The sequence below is a fragment of the Sus scrofa genome, chromosome 15 (assembly GCF_000003025.6).
Source record: "Sus scrofa isolate TJ Tabasco breed Duroc chromosome 15, Sscrofa11.1, whole genome shotgun sequence".
Classification (NCBI taxonomy): domain Eukaryota; kingdom Metazoa; phylum Chordata; class Mammalia; order Artiodactyla; family Suidae; genus Sus; species Sus scrofa.
Window position 1 is genome coordinate 136,368,738 of NC_010457.5, and position 15,015 is coordinate 136,383,752.

At 54.3% G+C, this 15,015-nt stretch overlaps 1 protein-coding gene across 1 annotated transcript; it reads left to right on the forward strand.

Moving 5' to 3' along the window:
* ACKR3 (atypical chemokine receptor 3) lies at positions 1,720-13,822 on the forward strand. Its single transcript, XM_003133759.4, has 2 exons — positions 1,720-1,875; positions 11,868-13,822. The coding sequence occupies exon 2, from the start codon at positions 11,897-11,899 to the stop codon at positions 12,983-12,985; it is 1,089 nt and encodes a 362-aa protein (XP_003133807.1). The 5' UTR covers positions 1,720-1,875; positions 11,868-11,896; the 3' UTR covers positions 12,986-13,822.

Genomic DNA, 15,015 nt, shown 5'->3' on the forward strand with positions numbered 1-15,015 from the left:
GGTTTCTCGGCCGGCAGCGCGGCGAGCTTTCTTTTCATCAGAAAGCACTTCATCTCCAGCGGATTCAAACCCGTGTTTCAGACTCACCCTCCAGCTTGCCAAAGGAGGAAGGCGCCCTCTAAAGAGCAGATCAAGTTCATAAACTGCAGAGAGTCAGCCTGTGCGTCAATGTTCTCAGAGGGGACCTCTGCTCTGCCCCCATGGGGGCCTTTCTGTCGGTCTCAGGGTCACCCGCGGGTGGCAAACGGGGCCAAGAAAGGAGCTGGTCTTAGAGCCTCCTTACATTTGAGCAGAAGCTTACAGCGCCTTTCACTCTGGGAGCTCGAAAATGGAGCTTTGGGTACCCAGGCGACAGGAAGAAGATTCGTGCCAGTTCTTAAGGACAGCGACCCTGTCGGCAGGGACAGGATGCGCAGACGCCCACGGAGGGCGTCCGGGCGCAGGGGTGCGCTTAGCTCCCATCCTGCGGTGATTCCATTGAGCTCCCTGAAGTTTCATCTAAGCAAAACCTTTCTTTTGTGAAGCGCTTTCGCCACACCAGGCCTTCTGGCTGCTGGGGAGTTTGACCTTCCAATCCTCCAGACTCAGCATTTGGCCGTCTGCTGGTATTTTTCGTGGAAGTGTAATAAGAACCGCAACACGTTTCAGCCGCGGAGAGCGTGGGAGCAGCCCGCCTGCCGGGGCTGCCAGCCCACTAGTGACTTGAGCCATGGAACTAACTCCGCGAGAAGCAGAAAGCAGAACAAAAGCCACACCACCGCACATGACTCTGGGGGAAGAGCTCAGCAAGGACGTTGTAAAAGTGAAAGTTTAGGTCGCCCTTTTAGGGTGGATTATTTATCTAGGGCCCAGGCGGTGAATGTCATATGAAACAGTTTTTTTTTTTTTTTAGGTCAGGTTCTTCCATGGACAGAACTTTAGAGAAGAACATAGATTTCAATAATAATTAGAACTTCTAGATAAGAAGGTAGGTTTCAGTAAAAATAATAATAAAGGTGTTAATCTCACCTCCGAAAAAGACATTATCAGAAGACCCCTGTGATACTTCCATTGTGTGCCTGGCGCGGGGTCGGGGCTTCCGAACATCAGTTTCATTAGATTTGCAAGGCCGTTGGACCTAAAGTCCTTCACAAATGAAAGATTTAAATAAAATCAATCCCAAAGACTCTTTCCCCCACTTTGGGGGTACAGGATGTGGTATTCATTCATTTCTCAGAACAAAAACTGTTAATTCTGTTTTGGAGAAATTAACAAAACCCAGGTTTAATAAAGCAACACCAAAGTTCAGAAGTTCAGAGCAATTTGTCTTGGGAACAAAGTCTTCCCCTGAAGCTGAGAGGCATTCAAAGGAATTCTTGGTGCTAATGGGATTATTCAAGAGATACCTGCTCCCAGATAAATATTTGATGATTTTGCAAAGCACTAGGGTTTCTTTGCCATTCTTTTTTTTTTTTTTTTTTTTTTCTGCTGCTGACACATTTCCCCCCTGGGGTCTGGACCTTGTAGCTTCATTAGACTTTGCAAATGAACGTGGCTGGGGTTTCCCAAGAGTGTGCTTGCGTGGGAGAGCTCTGCCAGAAAGGACAGATGGGGGTTTGCAGGAGGCGTGTGTGCGCACGCGTGTGCAAGTGTGTGCGTGCATGCGAGCATGTGTGTGTGCGTGCGCGCCTGTGTGTGTGCACCGAGAGGGGGGTGGCTGAGGGAGGGAGGGAGGAGATGTGGGTTACAAAGCTGCCATCTAGAGGCCGCCTCCCTGCAGTGTATATAACGCAAGTCTGCAGCCCAACAGCTCGCACTTCCTCCAAACTGCTCAGCTCTAAGGCAGTGATCGCAGGGAGCTGGGAAGGGGAGCCCTACGCCGAGCCCAGCCGGGAGGTAAGGAGACTGAGCTGGGTCGGCAGCCCTGCTTAGAAAGGGAGGGAGGACGACGGGCAGGGCTTCTGCTCTTAAGCTAAGCGCTCTTTTTCAGGGGTCTCGTTTATTCGTAGTGGTGATGGGTGCTTGGGAGTCTGCAGGTCTGGTTTCTGAAAGCAGGGGCTGCAAGCTGCATGGCTGCATTGCAAAGTGCGGCTGCTAATGTGCGGCTTCGCCTTGGCTGCAGAGAGGAAAAAGGGCAGTTTTCTGAAGTGGAAGCCCCCCCCCCGCCCCCCACCCGGTGTATTTGTTGAATTCAGGAATTGGGGATTTGTTTGCTGCCGTGGGTATTTAAGCTCCTGCCGGCAGATCACTTCACAAGAACGCAGACGGTCCATTCAGCTTGCTCAAAGTTGGCAAGGGGGTCAGCTTGGCACCGCTGCTTACCTGTTTCACTCCTGGTGTATCAATGGGGAAGCAGAATTGGCAGTGAGTGTGTGATTCCAGAAAGACGGACCCTTTATGAAGAGGCATCTTCTTCAACGAAGAAGAAAACGGTGCCGAGAATCTTTGCGGGCTCAGGATGTGTTTGAATTCAGTGCTTTGGAGGGATTACCAGAGCCTGTAAATCCGGAAGCTATAAGGGTGAATGTTAAATACAGCTTGGCCCGTTTGTCTCCTGACTGCATCCTTCCTCGTCTAATTTGTGTATTTATTATTCTCTCAGAAGGTGTTAAGTCCAGCTTCATGTGGGGAAAAAAAGGCACATGCACAAGTCTAGGATGTTGCAATGGAATGATACACTTGAAATAAAACAGGACTTTTGTTCAGTTTTTGTGCATGGAGATTCAGGCAGTAACTGCGGGGAAAGCCTTTGGAGTGAGGTCAGGCAGGGGTGGTTATAGCCAAGACCTGCAAGTTACAGGCAGAATGAGAAGTGGTAAAAGTCAGACTGCCCGGCTCCCTTGCCCTCTCTTTCTTTCTTTCTCTTTCTTCCTTTCTTTCTTTCTCTTTCTTCCTTTCTGTCTCTCTTTTTCTTTCTTCTTTCTTTCCTTCTCTCTTTTCTTTCTTTCTTTCTTTCCTTCTCTCTTTTCTTTCTTTCTTTCTTTCTTTCTTTCTTTCTTTCTTTCCTTCCTTCCTTCCTTCCTTCCTTCCTTCTTTCTTTCTTCCTTTCTTTCTCTCTTTCCTTCTTTCTCTCTTTCTCTTTCCTTCCTTCCTTCCTTTTTTCCTTCCTTCCTTTCTTTCTTTTCTTGTCTCTCTTTCTTGCTTTCCTTTCACTTCACTTGCTCACCCCAGGATAATTACATTTCCCAGAAGAAGGAGAAGCCCCCTGAAATGGTTTATAGCCCTTTGAAGGTATTCGATGCCTTGACACCCCCTGAAACTTGGCCCTGCAAAGTCTCAATGTGGCAACTTTTTCCTTTCCTTTTAAAGGCGCAGAGGCTGCCTTTGTGTCCCTTTATTTATTCCAGGGAAAAGAGGAGATCGAATAGGCTTGCCTCAAACGGCAAGTGGAGGCTGCCGGTGTCTGTGCTTAACTTTCCATAGATTTTAAACGGATAAACTGCTGGCCCTTCTTTCAGCAGCCCTTGAGTTTCTCCAGATGCAAAGCCTTTTTCTAAAGCAGAGCTGCACATGGGAGCTCTCGCTTGGAAACAATTTGCTCTTTTTCCCCCAGCCTCTGCCATAAACACTGCCCTGTGCATTCAGCTGCCTGGGCCGGCCTCGTGTCCCCCCCTCCTGGAGATGGAGGGGGAGGAGCACTGCCCTGGATCGGGGTGAAAAAGCAAAAGAAAACGGAGGAATGCCTGTATTTTACTGCCCATCTGATTTTTTTTGGGGGGGGGCTGTGCATGGAAGTCACTGTTTTAGGAAAGTTCCAGAAAGTCCAGCCCAGACAGCCTGCCTGCGCGTACCTGGGCCAGGACCTCGGTGGTGAGGTTATCCCAGATTAACAGCAAGTCTTGAGAGACTCGAGAAGGTATTATCGTTTCTAATCAGGTCCAGAACAGGCAAAGTATAGGCTTTCTGGATGGGGGAAAAAACAAACAAAAAAAAGACACAAAAAAACCTACTTAATCAGGAACAGTGGCTTTTTGTGTGATCCCTCTGGGCAGAGAGGCTCCCGTTTTTCAGGAGACACGAGGGAAGTTGGTTGAAGTTACTCAAACCTGAGACTGAAAGAGAGTCATTCTCCGAACGCTGAGAAGAACCCAGGAGCAGGAATAGCCTGAAAAGGTGTCATGACTTGAGATTGTTCGCAGCGCTTTTGCAGAACACGAATAGAATTTGAGGCTAGAAAAGCATGTGTCTTTTTCATCCAGGAACTTGGTTTTACTTAGACTCAAAAACAGTGTTAGAAAAAGCCTTCCCTTCAGATTGCATGTGTGTAGGTGGAACGTTGAAAGCAACCAAAGATCGTGTGTCATGTCCAGCGATTTTAAAGCCCAGAAAATTGTAGCTTTGGGACCCATATGTTTTATGAAAGTAAAAGCGAGCAAGCAGAAAAAGAAAGAAATGAGAAAAGGGGTGTGGGGGGGTGTCTCTGATTTCAAACACCTGATGGTTTGGTTACATAAGAATGTATTAGTTTAGAATTGGGGGGAAAAAACCCCATTGTTGCTTCTTGATTGAAGTGATGAGAGAATTGCATGTTTTTATAGGGAAAATTTTGCTGTGCCCCGTTTGTTGTTGTTGCTTGTTTGTTCGGAGCGTTCACAGGGTGGAGGGGCTGAGACGACTTCAGGTGGCCTTAGGCTGCTCTTGGCCAAGGGACGGATGACGAAGGAGTGGGCGGCATGGGGACTGCACGGTCAGGGCTCTGCCAGCCAGGTAGCTGGCCTCTTCCAGTGTCCTTATTGTAACAGAAGCCTCTGTGGGTTCCTCGCTCAGTGTTAAGTCTTAAGATTGTGTCGTGTGCTCCTGGGAACCCCATTGTGTGAAGCCGGTGGTGAGTGGCTGTCCTAGGCTGGCTGACCTCCCACTGCCTCGTCCAGGCCCTAAGCTGCGTGGGAATTGGGGCTCTGGTTACACCTGGTCCACCCAGACAGCAGCCTTTGTGCCGAGGGGGATTGTGGGATCTGCCCTTTGGGGTCCAACCTCGCCCCCCCCGCCGTCCCCCTTTGGGCTGCTGCGCACAATAGGACAGATCGGGTTTCTGGACGTGGGGTTCATTTTATCGCCCCGGAAACTTAAAGTGGACGAGGCTGCCCCTGTGTCAAGGTGAAGTGTGTCTGAGGACTTGAGAGACAAGTGGCCCGTATCTGAATTAGGGTTTGGATTTTTTTCTCTCTCTCTTTCTTTCTCTACTATTTTTTCAAAGTTCTCTAATGATTCAGTGGCGTTCTTTACATGCATAAAACAAGAGGGGTCGCAGTGCCAGTGAGTGGACTCATTCTGTTTGCTCGACACTGGAGGACAGACCGCACCCCATCCTGCTCTCTGCCCTAGCAGGGGAGCCCCTGACCCCGAGCCTGGGCTGAAGCCTTCCTGGAAGGCTCCAGAGATTTGCCACAGGGTTGGTAAGAAATGAAGCAAACCCCAATGCTACGCAGTTGCCCGATGACCTTGAGAGGCAGTGTGGACACCTGCGTGTAAATTGCACTGGGCCAAGTAGTGCAGGAGACAGAGCCTGGTTCCTGCTGCGTAGTCTCTGGGAGCGGGGAGCGTGGCGAGAGTTGTTATTCGCTGCAGCCTTGAGGCAGCTGCTCCCTTTGCCCGTCTCCCTCAGTTTCCAGGGGTGCAGCAGCCCGAGATGCTGGGCTGGCGATCTTGTCTGGGACAGCGCCAAATTGCTCTGTGAAATCCCACCCAGGGAAGGACACAGGTCCCACCTGCAGAAAGGCCAAAAAGAAGGTCGCCTGGGTCCTGAAGAGCCCAGAGGCACAGAGGGCCCCTCGGCGTCTGATCTGGTGCCCGGGGCAGCCTGGCCATTATCTTCTCTGCACAGCATCCCGGCGCCAGCCGCCTCCCACCTGTTCCACACCTGCCTCTGCCCCAGGGCCAGGCCCTTGCTCAAGACCTTGGTGGCTCCTGCGTGGCCAGGCCCAGCCTGACGCCCTCAGCAATGCGGTGACCCTCCTCACGCCCTGACACTGACCCCATCACCAACCCCCGGGTCCCCGTTAGCTGTTAGGGTGGAAATCTCTCATCGTCTGACTCGGGGGTGGCCAGCACCGCCCTCCTGCCCTCCTGGCCCATCTCTGTCGGCCGGCGAGCTCCTGGGCGCAGGATTCTGGTCTGTTATGCTCCAGAGCTGGGCCCCTCATAGAAGAGGCTCCACAAACCCTCAGGGGGCATAAACAGGGGTGATATTTATCTCAGCCCAGGGAGCGTTTCAGAACAGTCTCTTCCGGGCTCCCTTTTCCATCGATAACCTTAGCTTTCTGGTCTCAGGGGCGCTCTGTTCCCTGTGGATTCACTGACTGTGGATTCCCTGAGCTCCTACTTTGTCCAGGTGGCTTGCTGGCTGCCTGGCATGCAGGGAATGCAACCTCGTGGCGTGTGGGCTTGAACAGGAGCGAGAGGCGATGGAGGTGCCCCTGGCCTGGCTGGGAGAAGGCGGGAGGAACGGGGGATGTTTGGGAGGGGGATTCATTCGGGACGGGAGGGGCTACGGGATTGGCTGGGAAGGGTCTTCCAGGGCTGTGATGGGAAATGGCAAACATACCGCAGGCAGTTGTGGGGAACGCCAGCCAGGTGCCTGAGCATCTGGCAGTGTCTGTCCTGGAGGGAGTGGCTTCTGGCCGGTGAGAGGACATGTTCATGGCAGGCCAACCCGCCACCCCAGGGGTCCCTAAACGTGGAGGCCTCTAAATCTGGCTTTGCCCCCGGCTGGCTGGGTGAGCGCGGGGGAAAGCATTTGGAGGCGGCTGAATGTGTCAGGCTGCTTGCGGCTGCCCCGTCGTTGCCAAGGTTACTCGGGTGATGAATAAGACGCCGGAGAGATGAGCGGCGTATCGCCCTTCCATCACTGGGGGAGGCGAGCGGCAGAGGGGCCCCTTTCCAGACCCCAGGCCGGCGGGGGGCCGGGCGGTGGAGGCATGCTGCTCCTCTCGCCCAGGCTGTGGGGGCATCCGCTTCCGCCCTGGCCGAAGGGTGATGCTCGCGGGCTGCAGGTGTTGGACAGGAAGTGATCCCTGTCAAGAGGGTTCAGTGAGATAAAATTATACGTACGTGCTGGGAAAAAGGGAAAAGAACAGTCACGACTTCTGCTTTGTTTTCAGTGGGGGTCTCCCCGGTCTGGAAAAATGGACCATGAACTTTTACTGTTCTGCGGACCTTTCTTCCCTCTCTGAAAATTTACATACTTCTTGATGCCAAGTTTCAAATAATACAGAAGTGCGTCGAATAGAAACTACAATCCCCCCTTTGTGTCCTCATGCCCCACTCCCTCCTGCCCAAAGCTTTGTACGCGCACCATAGAGCTTTCTCTGTGCCTTTAGGAACATATGTTTACCTATGAAAAGACACACGTCTTTGCTTTTTTTGCGTGGGTGAGAGGACGTGATGTTGCGTGTGAAACCTCCCACGTTCACAAAGTTGTCCCCTCTGCCTCGGACGGCTGTGTTGCAGTCCAGACACTGGTTCCTGGGCCTCCGTCAACGGACGTGACATTATGTCGTCTCCCCTTTTCTACTGGTTTAGAAATAGTGCATCCAGGAGTTCCCGCTGTGGTGGGGAAGGTGAGGGAGCCGGCATTGTCTCTGCAGCGGCTCGGGTTGCTGCAGAGGCACGGGTGTGATCCCCGGCCCAGCACAGTGGGTTAGGGATCCTGCATTGTTGGTAGCTGCTGCTCGGATTTGACCCCTGGCCCCGGGAACATCCATATGCCTCAGTGTGGCTTAAAAAAAAAATATATATAGTGCCTCAATAAACATGAACATTTGGTGACCTGTGAATCTATTGAGCAGAATGTAGGAACTTGTAAAATCGAAGACCTGGAAAAATCTTCTGTTCCAAGCCCTGTTTTTCCTTCCATCAGGATTCCCAGTGCGCAGGTTACAGTCTGTGTCAGTGTCTCTTACTCTGTCTGCCTTGATGGGGGCTCTGACTCACTGGGGGGCAGGCAGCAGGCAGGTGTAACTGACACCCAGGAGTCCCTCCTGGGCTCCGCCCAAGCCCTTGGCGATGGGACTGCGGGTTTGCTCCAGCAGAAGGGGCTGGTCTGAGTGGATGAGGGAGCCTGCTCCAGGTCCCGGGGTCATCAGCCTTGCCGCCGCCGCCCCCTCCCACACGGGAGGTGTTCTCCTGTGTACGTGGAGCCTGGGCCCAGCCCCTCCCGGTTGGCACGGAGGCAAGGGGTCCTCCATATCCGGTGGGGTGATCGGAGGTGAGCAGAGGCTCCGGTGCAGGGTCTCAGGGGCCTTGAGGGGCCCCAGGAAGTCCGTGGGAAGCATCTCTCATCAACTCGTCTCTCAGGCTTGGCTGGGAGCTTGTGTCTGGCCTTGGAACCAGGAGCCTGGATGGACATTTCATAGCGGCCGAGTCACATCTTTGTTCAGGTCAGGGGCTCTGGGAGCACCCCCAAGCCAATGATGTAGGAATAAATATTCTGTCTCCAGTGGAGGGTGGCACGCTGTCAGCCCCAGGCCTGCCAGACACCCTCAGGCGGCCACGGACCACACGGAGCACCTGCTTGGGCGGCCGCAGACCAGGGCCCACGATGCAACAAGGCAGATTGTCTTTGTCAACTAATACTCTCCTTTCTGGAAACAGCCTTTGTTTGTGTCCAAAACAAAATGCATGAAAAAAACTAAATAACAAAGGCTAAGAGATCGAGTGGCAGGTTCCCCCTTTAGCTTGTCATGTAAATCTGCGGAGGATTGGATTACAGCTCTGCTGTTTAAGCTCCTGTGCTCTCCTCCTTCCCTAGACCACTGGAGCCTCTGCCCTGGGAGGGGAGGGGCCGGCGGCTTCCCCAGAAGGCCGGTGGTCCAGGCGTGGGCCTCTGGCTTCATGTTCTGGGCTGATGGGTGACCAGGGATGAATGATTGGTGACTGGTAATTGGTGATCGGTGGGGCCAAGTGGCCTTCCAGCTCCAGCAAGGAGCCGACCAGCCTCTGCTCTCCGCCAGCCCCTCCTGGAAGGTTCCTGCCTTCTGTCTGGGAGGGAGGGGAGAAGATGGCTGTGAGGGGTGACGTGCTGGCTTGGAAAGAAGGTTTCAGAGGACCTGAGATGTGATCCCCAGGCAGATTTTCATTGCCCCGGGGGCAGAACCGGAAACCCCAATCAGGGTCCTGGAGCCCTTGCCCGCCCTGTTTGAGGCTCAGGGATACTGAGGGCTGGCCTGGCCCTGGAGTTGTGGGCGGACGGTCTGTTGTGCAGAAGTGGGGGGTCCAGGGTGACACAGACCCCTGTATTTCTGGGGTCCCTCTGTCCGCACTGAACAGTACCCTGCGGCCTGGACCCTGGGGAGGGTAGGGAGTCCGGGCATGCGAAGAGCCCTTGGGGTGAAAACGGGGATGGCGGGGTTGGCATCCAGGCCAGGCCACAGAGGCTGGGGGGCCTTCCTTTCCTCTGGCCCCTGCGATCAACCCGAACCCCAGGGCTTCTGGCTGCATGTGCTGAGGCCTGGTGGGGTTGAGCCAGTGTGGGCAGAGGAAGGGGCCCAGCCAGGGCCTAGGGCACCCCTGTCCGGCTGTGGGGCCGAGGCTTGTCCTCCACCTGGGCTTCCAGCTCTGCCCAGACTCTGGGGTCAGACAGATCAAGGTGAAAGTGCTTTATAAACGAATCTAGGCTGCAGGTGTGTTTCACTTTAGGGAAATGGAAAAAAAAAAGGGGGGGGGTCACCACGTTAGCGCCATGCAGGAGAGCAAAGCCAAGCCCTCCCCTGGTGTCCAGTGGAGTCAGGGGTGCAGTGGGCATGGTCAGTGCCAGGCCAGTCACGGCTCAGGGCAAACGGGCTTCTCTGTGTGTCCTCATCCTTCTCACAGGCCCTGGAGCAGCATCTGAGGACAGGGCATGCCAAAGTCTCTTTTATTTGTAGGGCCACACCCAAGGCGTATGGAGGTTCCCAGGCTAGGGGTCAAATCACAGCCACAGCAACGCCAGGTTTGAGCTGCATCTGCAAACTGCACTGCAGCTTGTGGCAACACCAGATCATTAACCCACTGAGCGAGGCCAGGGATCGAAACTGCATCCTCATGGGTACTAGGTGGGTTCGTGACCCACTGAGCCACAACGGTAATTCCCCAAAGTTTCTTGATACAAGGCGTTTCTCCTAACTTGACCTTACCGAGTCTCCATGGGTGCCCTCCTGTGCCGTGGGGCTTGCCAAAAGTCGGTGGCCCCAGGCCCCGAGGACTGCCAGGGTCTGGACTGCAGGGCCCAGGGCACCACCACCTCCTGGGAGGTCCTCCTGTCTCCTCAGCAGCGGGGGATGCTGAGACCTGGTCAGGTCCCCCGGACAGGAACATTGGCCACTTGCAACCATGGAGGAGAGTGGACAGAAGCCTGTGGGCAGCCCCCTAGCCGGGAGGGTTTGCAGACTGAGGGCGGGCAGCAGCAGGGCCTCACCACGGGGTCTTCTGTTCCTGTGGCCTGGCGGTAAATGCAGCAAACAGCCCTCTTAGTGTCGCTTCTGCATTTCCCTCCAGGGTGGGCACTGGCCACTCACCAGCAAGAGTCTCTTTGCCAAGTGGGGCGAGAATTAAGCCAGGCTGCGTGGTTTAAAGCCTCGAGGGGGCGGAGGGGGGGGAGATGAAGTTTCCCACTTCTGCTTGTGTCAGATTCCATTTAGGCTCCTGGGTTCTTAGGTGTCTCCATGAGCTGCGCTGGTGACCTGAGACAGCAGCGGCAGACGATGGGTTAACTAGTCTCTAGTTAACCACTAACGAGGGTGGAGCCTGCCTCCCAACCCAGGAAGGTCTGACTGCCAGATGCTCGCTTTCCCAGCTGGGTCTCTTCACACGGTTGGCGTGGTCAGCTGGGCACTGACCTGCCATCGTCCCCTGTCCTCCGGAAGCTCTCATTTGGGGGCTGGGTCCACTATAAGTGAACTTGACCAATCTGGCCCTCGGTGGTCAGCCACCACCTGCCACAGGTGAGACGCAAGAACAGACTCCTCGTTCTAGGAGACAACAGGACACCCTTGGGTTGAATATTTTTATTTATATCCCGCTTCCGGTGGGCGTGTGGTGGGGCTGTCGACCCAGAGTGGGGTGCAGGGGTTTCGGGGCCTCTGTGGATGGGTCAGCAGGAGGACGCAGTCCCGAGCACCTCTCCAAGCTGGCGTTTGTGGGGACATCATCCCCAGGCACAGTGGCAACAGGTGCTGGATTCCCCCTGGGCGTTAAAACGGGGACACTTGGGCGTGTTGCCCTCACGCCAGGTCAGCAGGGGACACGGTTGAGAAAAATCAGCTGCTCCCGAGATGCAGCAGGTGGTGGGTTTTGTGCTTTGGGTCTTGGCCCAAGTGGCCCTCGAAGCAGTTGGACAAATAAAAGATGGAAAACTCGGTGATGGCCGTGTTTTGAGACAGCTGGGGGGTCGCCCTGAGCGAATCCCGTGGCAAACTCCAGGGCGCAGTGAGGCGGCAGATCGTTCCCCGCGCTCCCACCCTGCTGGGGGTCTTGTGACGGCAAACAGCCCAGCGGGACGTCGTAACAAACCAGTGCCAGGAGCAGACCCACCACCCCGCTCTTGGGGACTTAGGTGAAACGGCTCTCCCGTCCCCAGCTGAGAACGAGCCAGCCATCCGTGCCACGGGGCCTGAGGCACAGCTGCCCATCCCGTCTCTGGCCCCTGGACTGTGTCGATGTCACCCCCTGGGCACAGCCAGGCTGGCGTCGTCGTAGGAACACAGCCCTGCAGAGACAGGAGCACACCTGGCTTTAGATTCTGGGTGTGTTTTGGTTTGCAGACTCTGCTGTGGCTGGATGTTTCCCCCCGTTTCTTTGCAAGGACTCCGTGCAGCGATGGCGGAACAGAGGCGCCCTGGGGGCGCTGGGAGAGCGTTTCCGAAAGGAGCTGGTCTTCCCGCTCACCTTTCTGTCTGCTCTTTTGCGCGCAGGCCCTTGATCGCTGCCCTCGACCGCTGCCATGGACCTGCACGTCTTCGACTACTCGGAGCCGGGGAACTTCTCCGACATCAGCTGGCCATGCAACAGCAGCGACTGCATCGTGGTGGACACGCTGCAGTGCTCCGGGCTGCCCAACAAGAGCGTCCTGCTGTACACGCTGGCCTTCGTTTACATCTTCATCTTCGTCATCGGCATGATCGCCAACTCCGTGGTGGTCTGGGTGAACATCCAGGCCAAGACCACGGGCTACGACACGCACTGCTACATCCTGAACCTGGCCATCGCCGACCTGTGGGTGGTGGTCACCATCCCGGTCTGGGTGGTCAGCCTCGTGCAGCATAACCAGTGGCCCATGGGCGAGCTCACGTGCAAGGTCACCCACCTCATCTTCTCCATCAACCTCTTCGGCAGCATCTTCTTCCTCACGTGCATGAGCGTGGACCGCTACCTGTCCGTGGCCTACTTCGCCCACACGTCCAGCCGCAAGAAGCAGGCGGTGCGGCGCGCCGTCTGCGTCCTGGTGTGGCTGCTGGCCTTCTGCGTGTCCCTGCCGGACACCTACTATCTGAAGACCGTCACGTCGGCCTCCAACAACGAGACCTACTGCCGGTCCTTCTACCCCGAGCACAGCGTCAAGGAGTGGCTCATCAGCATGGAGCTGGTCTCCGTGGTCCTGGGCTTCGCCATCCCCTTCTCGGTCATCGCCGTCTTCTACTGCCTGCTGGCGCGGGCCGTCTCCTCCTCCAGCGACCCGGAGAAGCACAGCAGCCGCAAGATCATCTTCTCCTACGTGGTGGTCTTCCTCGTGTGCTGGCTGCCCTACCACGTCGTGGTGCTGCTGGACATCTTCTCCATCCTGCACTACCTGCCCTTCAGCTGCCAGCTGGAGAACTTCCTGTTCACGGCGCTGCACGTCACGCAGTGCCTGTCCCTGGTGCACTGCTGCGTCAACCCCGTGCTCTACAGCTTCATCCACCGCAGCTACAGGTACGAGCTGATGAAAGCCTTCATCTTCAAGTACTCGGCCAAAACGGGCCTCACCAAGCTCATCGATGCCTCCCGCGCGTCCGAGACCGAGTACTCTGCTCTGGAGCAGACCACCAAGTGATGCGCCCCGCGGAGCCCCCCCGGCATCTGGGCGCTTGGTCCCGGCGAGGCACCGGGCTGCGTGGTTCCCAGAGCGGAGCAAAGGGGCTTCGGGCTTGATGCCCCGCTCGTGGGAAGAGGGGGCCGCGTCTCCCCGTGGCTCCTTTCCGTCTCTCCCCGGCCAGCGTGGCTGTCGCCTGGCGGTGGGTCCTGGGCGTGTGGCACCTGCCATCCCACGGGGCTGTGCCCGGCAGCCCCCACTGCTTGTCAAACCAGCCTCGGGACAGGCTTGCCTGCACTTCTGTAACATAGGACTTCGCTGTGCTCCCTGGAGGTTTTATATGGTGATTTGTATTTAAATCTTAAGACTTTATTTTCTCACTCTTGGCATACCTTCCAGATGTATGTGAAAGTCTAAATATATTTTAAATATTGTATGGGAGGTATAAGGCTGACATATATTCAGTGCTGTAGTGTTGAGCTTAGTTTGACTTCCGTTTTGACTAAGGATGACATTAATTGTTAGCTGTTTTGAAAGTATATATATATAATTATAAATATATAAATATATAAATATAGGCCAGTCTTGGCTGAAATGTTTTATTGATGATAGTTTTATACCCATGTGGTGCTTTGGGCCAGCCTGGGATGCGGAACGAGAGAGCTGCTCAGTAATGCAGTTTGCGACATGAATAGTATTGTAAAGTTACAATGAGAAAAACAAACAAAAAAAAGAACAAAAAGCAACACTATTCCAGGCTGTAACTCTGTGCACAAGACACACAGTTGTATTTCAGAGAGTTCTTTCAATTTGTAAGTTATTTTTTTTAATAAAGTTTTTTTTTTTTTTTCCTAAAAAGGCATCTGCGTCTCAACCTTAAAAGCCTCTTTGGCGTTTCGGTGGCCTGCGTGATGATAATAATACATCATACATGGTGGGGGAGGGAGTGGGAGGCACTGGGAATGTGGGGTTGGTAGATGCAGATTGTTACATTGAGAGTGGATAAGCAAGGAGCTTCTGCTGCCCAGCACAGGGAACTATATCCAGCTTTTGGGAGAGAACTTGATGGAAGATCGTATGAGAAAAAGAATGTGTGTGTGTGTGTGTCTGTGTGTGTGTGTGTCTGTGCCTATATATGACTGGGTCACTCTGCTACAGCAGAAATTGGCACAACATTGTAAATCAACTCTACTTTAATTAAAAAGATTAAGCTAATAATATGCAAGTATTTACAGCACAGACAATCAACCTGATAAGTGTGTTTAAAGAATATTACCATAAAGGCAAAACCCAAGAGCTGAACTTGGATGAAATGATATAAAAGGCAAGACATTTGAGTGCTAATTTTTTTTTTTTTAATCCATGCCCTGTGTTTGAGGGAAGGGAGACAGCTGATAGGTGCAGCTATTAACCCAAAGTTGGTGCAGGAACCTCCTTGCCTGCTGTCCGCCTGAAGGGTTTGGTGCTGGGAACTCCTCCTTATGTGCCCCGTGTCCCCACAGGGCCACCTGTCCCAGGCCTTGAATCTTCTCTGCTGAGGTTCTGTGGTTTGAGGACTTTCCATTTAAAAGGCCACCCATCCGGAGCTCCTGAGGTGGTGCAGCAGGATCAGCAGCATCTCTGCAGCCCTGGGACACAGGTTCGATCCCTGGCCCAGCACAGCGCGTTAAGGATCTGGTGGTGTTGCTGCAGCTGCTGTGTGGGTTGCAGCTGTGTGGTTTGGATCTGATCCCTGGCCCAGGAACTCCATATGCCTTGGGAGGCCAAAAAGAGAGAGAGAGAGAGAGAAAAAAAAAAGGTAACCCAGCAAAGACCCTCTTGTTCAGGCCATGCAGTGGGTGAGTTCCCGGCTTGTGCATCACCAAATAAACCTACTTCACTGGTGGTTTGAAAGAGCCACTTTCAGAAGAGCCGCTTCTGTGTCCTCACCAACAGGACATGGGCCACGAGAAGGGCAGGGCCTTCAGAGCAGATGCTGGGCAGAGCTCAGAGAAGGGTCTGCCTCTGAACGTTGGCTTCTACCACCTCCACCTCTGATGGCACCAGTTAGC

What these genes read in the sequence shown, in the direction of transcription:
- ACKR3 (XM_003133759.4), top strand. Translation starts at nt 11,897, where the DNA reads ATGGACCTGCACGTCTTCGACTACTCGGAGCCGGGGAACTTCTCCGAC.